Consider the following 7500-nt stretch of genomic DNA (forward strand, 5'->3'; position numbering starts at 1 on the left):
ACCAAAAATCTCAACTTCTAAATCACTCACATCAACTAAACTTTCCATTATCATTCTCAGCAGAAGGATTTGTTCATATGTTGTTCACTGTCTGATTTATGAGACATTTTCTTCTTAAAAACATGATGAAAATGCATTTTCAAGACCTGTACATGGTATTTTTTGATTTATAAAAAAGGCTGTATCCAATATCTGAACAGTGAATGTGCCTTCCTTAAGTCTATATTGTATTCTAAAAACTGACTATAATGGTTAGGATGTTAAAGCCTAGATTATAGCTGTCTGTCTGTCTGTCTGTCTGTCTGTCTGTCTGTCTGTCTGTCTGTCTGCCTGTTTGTCTGTCTGTCTGCCTCCCTGCCTGCCCTGTCTGTCTGTCTGTCTGTCTGTCTGTCTGTCTGTCTGTCTGTCTGTCTGTCTGTCTGTCTGTCTGTCTGTCTCCCTCCCTGCCTGTCTCCCTGCCTGCCTCCCTGTCTCCCTCCCTGCCTGCCTGTCTCCCTCCCTGCCTGCCTGCCTGTCTCCCTCCCTGCCTGCCTGCCTGTCTCCCTCCCTCCCTCCCTCCCTCCCTCCCTCCCTCCCTCCCTGCCTGCCTGTCTCCCTGCCTGCCTGTCTCCCTCCCTGCCTGTCTCCCTCCCTGCCTGTCTCCCTGTCTCCCTCCCTGCCTGTCTCCCTCCCTCCCTGTCTCCCTCCCTGTCTGTCTTCCTCCCTGCCTGTCTCCCTCTCTGCCTGTCTCCCTCCCTGTCTCCCTCCCTGCCTGTCTCCCTCCCTGCCTGCCTGTCTCCCTCCCTCCCTGTCTCCCTCCCTGCCTGTCTCCCTCCCGGCCTGTCTCACCTCCTGAGTGTCCTGGAGGAATCTCTGCAGATCTCTGTTGTCCTTGAGTTTCATCAGAAGTTCCACCGCAGCTTCTCTGTTCTTCTTGTGTCTGAAACATGGAAGACACGATGTTCATTATTATTATGCAAAAAGTCACTTTTTCTATGGGTTTTTACTAGAGGTGGGCATAGATTAATTTTTTTAATCTAGATTAATCTAGATTAATTTTGAAATTAATCTAGATTAATCTAGATTAAAATGGCTCATTTGAATTCATTCATAATATGTGTCTGTGTGCTCCTAAATAATGACTCAAAGTAAGTCTTTGTGCTCCTAAATAATGACTCAAAGTAAGTCTGTGTGCTCCTAAATAATGACTCAAAGTAAGTCTGTGTGCTCCTAAATAATGACTCAAAGTAAGTCTGTGTGCTCCTAAATAATGACTCAAAGTAAGTCTTTGTGCTCCTAAATAATGACTCAAAGTAAGTCTGTGTGCTCCTAAATAATGACTCAAAGTAAGTCTGTGTGCTCCTAAATAATGACTCAAAGTAAGTCTTTGTGCTCCTAAATAATGACTCAAAGTAAGTCTGTGTGCTCCTAAATAATGACTCAAAGTAAGTCTGTGTGCTCCTAAATAATGACTCAAAGTAAGTCTTTGTGCTCCTAAATAATGACTCAAAGTAAGTCTGTGTGCTCCTAAATAATGACTCAAAGTAAGTCTGTGTGCTCCTAAATAATGACTCAAAGTAAGTCTTTGTGCTCCTAAATAATGACTCAAAGTAAGTCTGTGTGCTCCTAAATAATGACTCAAAGTAAGTCTGCTCCTAAATAATGACTCAAAGTAAGTCTTTGTGCTCCTAAATAATGACTCAAAGTAAGTCTGCTCCTAAATAATGACTCAAAGTAAGTCTGTGTGCTCCTAAATAATGACTCAAAGTAAGTCTTTGTGCTCCTAAATAATGACTCAAAGTAAGTCTGTGTGCTCCTAAATAATGACTCAAAGTAAGTCTGTGTGCTCCTAAATAATGACTCAAAGTAAGTCTTTGTGCTCCTAAATAATGACTCAAAGTAAGTCTGTGTGCTCCTAAATAATGACTCAAAGTAAGTCTGTGTGCTCCTAAATAATGACTCAAAGTAAGTCTGTGTGCTCCTAAATAATGACTCAAAGTAAGTCTTTGTGCTCCTAAATAATGACTCAAAGTAAGTCTGTGTGCTCCTAAATAATGACTCAAAGTAAGTCTGTGTGCTCCTAAATAATGACTCAAAGTAAGTCTGTGTGCTCCTAAATAATGACTCAAAGTAAGTCTGTGTGCTCCTAAATAATGACTCAAAGTAAGTCTGTGTGCTCCTAAATAATGACTCAAAGTAAGTCTGTGTGCTCCTAAATAATGACTCAAAGTAAGTCTGTGTGCTCCTAAATAATGACTCAAAGTAAGTCTGTGTGCTCCTAAATAATGACTCAAAGTAAGTCTGTGTGCTCCTAAATAATGACTCAAAGTCTTTGTGCTCCTAAATAATGACTCAAAGTAAGTCTGTGTGCTCCTAAATAATGACTCAAAGTAAGTCTGTGTGCTCCTAAATAATGACTCAAAGTCTTTGTGCTCCTAAATAATGACTCAAAGTAAGTCTGTGTGCTCCTAAATAATGACTCAAAGTCTTTGTGCTCCTAAATAATGACTCAAAGTAAGTCTTTGTGCTCCTAAATAATGACTCAAAGTAAGTCTGTGTGCTCCTAAATAATGACTCAAAGTAAGTCTTTGTGCTCCTAAATAATGACTCAAAGTAAGTCTGTGTGCTCCTAAATAATGACTCAAAGTCTTTGTGCTCCTAAATAATGACTCAAAGTAAGTCTTTGTGCTCCTAAATAATGACTCAAAGTAAGTCTTTGTGCTCCTAAATAATGACTCAAAGTAAGTCTTTGTGCTCCTAAATAATGACTCAAAGTAAGTCTGTGTGCTCCTAAATAATGACTCAAAGTAAGTCTTTGTGCTCCTAAATAATGACTCAAAGTAAGTCTGTGTGCTCCTAAATAATGACTCAAAGTAAGTCTGTGTGCTCCTAAATAATGACTCAAAGTAAGTCTGTGTGCTCCTAAATAATGACTCAAAGTAAGTCTGTGTGCTCCTAAATAATGACTCAAAGTAAGTCTTTGTGCTCCTAAATAATGACTCAAAGTAAGTCTGTGTGCTCCTAAATAATGACTCAAAGTAAGTCTGTGTGCTCCTAAATAATGACTCAAAGTAAGTCTGTGTGCTCCTAAATAATGACTCAAAGTCTTTGTGCTCCTAAATAATGACTCAAAGTAAGTCTGTGTGCTCCTAAATAATGACTCAAAGTCTTTGTGCTCCTAAATAATGACTCAAAGTAAGTCTTTGTGCTCCTAAATAATGACTCAAAGTAAGTCTTTGTGCTCCTAAATAATGACTCAAAGTAAGTCTGTGTGCTCCTAAATAATGACTCAAAGTAAGTCTGTGTGCTCCTAAATAATGACTCAAAGTAAGTCTGTGTGCTCCTAAATAATGACTCAAAGTAAGTCTGTGTGCTCCTAAATAATGACTCAAAGTAAGTCTGTGTGCTCCTAAATAATGACTCAAAGTAAGTCTGTGTGCTCCTAAATAATGACTCAAAGTAAGTCTTTGTGCTCCTAAATAATGACTCAAAGTAAGTCTGTGTGCTCCTAAATAATGACTCAAAGTAAGTCTGTGTGCTCCTAAATAATGACTCAAAGTAAGTCTGTGTGCTCCTAAATAATGACTCAAAGTAAGTCTGTGTGCTCCTAAATAATGACTCAAAGTAAGTCTTTGTGCTCCTAAATAATGACTCAAAGTAAGTCTTTGTGCTCCTAAATAATGACTCAAAGTAAGTCTTTGTGTTCCTAAATAATGACTCAAAGTAAGTCTGTGTGCTCCTAAATAATGACTCAAAGTAAGTCTGTGTGCTCCTAAATAATGACTCAAAGTAAGTCTGTGTGCTCCTAAATAATGACTCAAAGTCTTTGTGCTCCTAAATAATGACTCAAAGTAAGTCTTTGTGCTCCTAAATAATGACTCAAAGTAAGTCTTTGTGCTCCCTAAATAATGACTCAAAGTAAGTCTTTGTGCTCCTAAATAATGACTCAAAGTAAGTCTTTGTGCTCCTAAATAATGACTCAAAGTAAGTCTTTGTGCTCCTAAATAATGACTCAAAGTAAGTCTTTGTGCTCCTAAATAATGACTCAAAGTAAGTCTTTGTGCTCCTAAATAATGACTCAAAGTAAGTCTGTGTTCTCCTAAATAATGACTCAAAGTAAGTCTGTGTGCTCCTAAATAATGACTCAAAGTAAGTCTGTGTTCTCCTAAATAATGACTCAAAGTAAGTCTGTGTTCTCCTAAATAATGACTCAAAGTAAGTCTTTGTGCTCCTAAATAATGACTCAAAGTAAGTCTTTGTGCTCCTAAATAATGACTCAAAGTAAGTCTGTGTGCTCCTAAATAATGACTCAAAGTAAGTCTGTGTGCTCCTAAATAATGACTCAAAGTAAGTCTGTGTGCTCCTAAATAATGACTCAAAGTCTTTGTGCTCCTAAATAATGACTCAAAGTAAGTCTTTGTGCTCCTAAATAATGACTCAAAGTAAGTCTGTGTGCTCCTAAATAATGACTCAAAGTAAGTCTGTGTGCTCCTAAATAATGACTCAAAGTCTTTGTGCTCCTAAATAATGACTCAAAGTAAGTCTTTGTGCTCCTAAATAATGACTCAAAGTAAGTCTTTGTGCTCCCTAAATAATGACTCAAAGTAAGTCTTTGTGCTCCTAAATAATGACTCAAAGTAAGTCTTTGTGCTCCTAAATAATGACTCAAAGTAAGTCTTTGAGAACGTGTTTCTCAAGCCAGGTGGCGCATCAGACCAGGGGCTCATCTCCTGTTTCCAACATGCATCACAAACTGCTTGAGGAAGCTGTTCTACTATGATAATTGGTGATGAAAATAAATAATGTTCAACAAGATGTACTTGTGTTTACAAACTGTTTATTCAGTTAAACATGAACTTTGAACTGTAGGCCATAAGAGGTAACGATGAATTGTTTAGGGCTGCAACTAACGATTATTTCAATAATCGATTAATCGGTCGATTATTTTTTCGATTAATCGATGAATCGGATAAAAAAAATAAACATTTGTAAATGCTGCATCTTTATTCAAAAACTGAACATTACTTCAAATTCACAGTGCACACTGAAGTGTCAAAACACCAGGTTATTGCTCCAACGTCCCGGAACTATTAAAAGTAATATTAAATGATAAAAAATTAATAATAAACTTAACTGGGATAACACAAAAAAAAACATACAATGTATGATATACATTTATACAGTATAAGGGATGTCCATGGTAAACCAGTCAACCGATAATATTTTTAACCGGTAAATACTAACGGTTAAAAAAATTAAATCATCTTAATTTCTCTCAGATGACAGGAGAGTTAATTTGTATTGATATTGATACCATTTTCAAGACTCCTTAACGATCCAAGTCTTTATTGATATCAAAATTGATAATTTTCTATTATTTTGTTGAAATAGAACTTGTATTATTGCTTTAATTGCTGATATGATCATAGCTCTAGATAGGACATTAAACAGGTCATAATTCCATTCCATCTTTACTATCTATTTTATCTTGCTGGGAAAACAAGTTTCGCCAAAATCTCAAATTTCTTTTTTTTTGTGTTGCATTTGAACACATCAATCATATTACTGAGCCGGCCTGAACACATCACAGTTGACATGTTTGCTACTTTTTTTAAGCTAACTAGCTTTATATCCTTCCGATTTTAACATGGATTTAAAATCTGGATCACTATTTTTAACTGACGGGACTTTCTACACCGTTCGGTTGTATGATTACTGCCGCTGCATTGAATGACTGTTGATGCGCCGATGCCGATTCTCCGAGCACGTCTGCACACCGTCTGCAGCAGCAGCTGACAGAGTTTTTTTGGACTAGACGGATACTGAGTTGATGGAGTTTTTTTTAACCCAAAGAAAGCAAAGGTACAACACTTTTATATAGGCCTGCAGTCCAGTGTTAGATATGACCAAAATACAAGCTGTGGCCGCTCACACTATAGCTTTCCCGCACGTGAAGCGAGCCTTCACGTGCGGAAGGGGGTTCACCCCGACGGCGAACAGCATCTCCCCTGAGCCGAACAGGAGGTGGAATTAAGAGATTAACGGCGATATTTTTTTTATCGCCCGATAAGAGTTTGGCGTTAACGCAGCCGTTAACGCCGTTATCGGCCCACCACTAGTTTTTACACATTAAAGGAATACTTCACCCATACGGAACCAGCGTTCTATCATTATAAAATCACTATTATAATATAATGAATGAGCTTTTCTACTATTGTGATTTTTTATTTGTTTTTCAGCCCTTGTTTGTGGCACTATTTTATTTTCATTCTCCTAATGAAAGAGAAAAAAATTTCTTAAAGAATGCGCTCCAATGTTCATTATTAAGAACTGGTGTGTGAACAAAGGGCCCATCGTAGCTACAGCAACATGCCCGTTTACAGAGCCTAGGCTGGGTACTAACAAAGGGCCCATCGTAGCTACAGCAACATGCCCGTTTACAGAGCCTAGGCTGGGTACTAACAAAGGGCCCATCGTAGCTAAAGCAACATGCCCGTTTACAGAGCCTAGGCTGGGTACTAACAGTGGATTTGTATTGTAAAGTGTTGTAAAATGCAACAAATTTTTTTTTTAAAAAGTCTCCAACATGTCATCAATAGAAGCAACATGCCCGTTTACAGAGCCTAGGCTGAGTATTAAACATATCAAACCTGTAAACCTGTCTATAGACTCCACCCTCTCCTGGATGTGTTCTGCGTTGATGTTCCCGTCAGCAGTTAATTCATTCATGTAAAATTTGCGATAACAATCTTCTGAGATTTTAAATAGATTCTTAAAAGGTGAAGTGAGCGATATATTTATGTTAATATATAATATATTCTTCTCTATATTCATACAGTGATCACTTGTATAGTGTGTGCGCTTCATAACACAGGCCTTTCAGTCACCCGCTCTGCATCTAATCGGCAAATAAACTTTTCTGGGATCTCTGTCACTCCAAAACTGTCTAATAAAAGAAAAGAAATGCCAAAAAAATTCCGAAATATCCCCCAAAAAAATGCAAATAAAAGTGGCCAGTGTTTACAGAGCCTAGGCAGTGTATAAAATGTATATATCCCTCCCACCTGTCATCTATAGACTCCACCCTCTCCTGGATGCGTTCTGCGTTGATGTTGCCGTCAGCAGCCAGCCTCCGCCCGGCCTCCACCACTCCGTTGATCTTGTCCTCGTTAGCGTCCATGGTGGTCATGAAATCCTCCTGGCTCTTGATCGCTGCCTGGGCGCCGCACAGGGTGGGGGGCATCTCTGTGTGGGCCAGGACATACTCCTGAAGGGGGAAGGACAGGTTTTAATAAGAAGGGAAGGGGGGGGGGCATCTCTGTATGGGCCAGGACATACTCCTGAAGGGGTGGGGGGGGGAAGAGACAGGGACAGAGGGGTTAAATTTTAATTTAAATTTTTAGTAATTTTTATGCAAGTTTATTTTATTTTATGCATCTTTTTGGGGGGAATTTTTATGGATTTTTTTTTTTTAGGTCGTTGATTGTTTAGCAAAGAAAATAGCACATTGTCCACGTTATG

At 38.5% G+C, this 7500-nt stretch overlaps 1 protein-coding gene across 1 annotated transcript in view; it reads right to left on the reverse strand.

Moving 5' to 3' along the window:
- Positions 1-828: 828 nt before the first annotated feature.
- LOC307270534 (spectrin beta chain, non-erythrocytic 1-like) overlaps positions 829-7500 on the reverse strand; it is a gene marked incomplete at both ends in the record, with an annotated part of 17525 nt that continues 10853 nt past the window's right edge. Inside the window, 2 exons of the mRNA XM_080054415.1 lie at positions 829-919; positions 7044-7246. Coding sequence (XP_079910541.1) covers positions 829-919; positions 7044-7246 — 294 coding nt within the window. The remainder of the gene's footprint in view (positions 920-7043; positions 7247-7500) is intronic.

Source organism: Ammodytes marinus (genome assembly GCF_949987685.1).
Source record: "Ammodytes marinus genome assembly, contig: scaffold_483, whole genome shotgun sequence".
Classification (NCBI taxonomy): domain Eukaryota; kingdom Metazoa; phylum Chordata; class Actinopteri; order Uranoscopiformes; family Ammodytidae; genus Ammodytes; species Ammodytes marinus.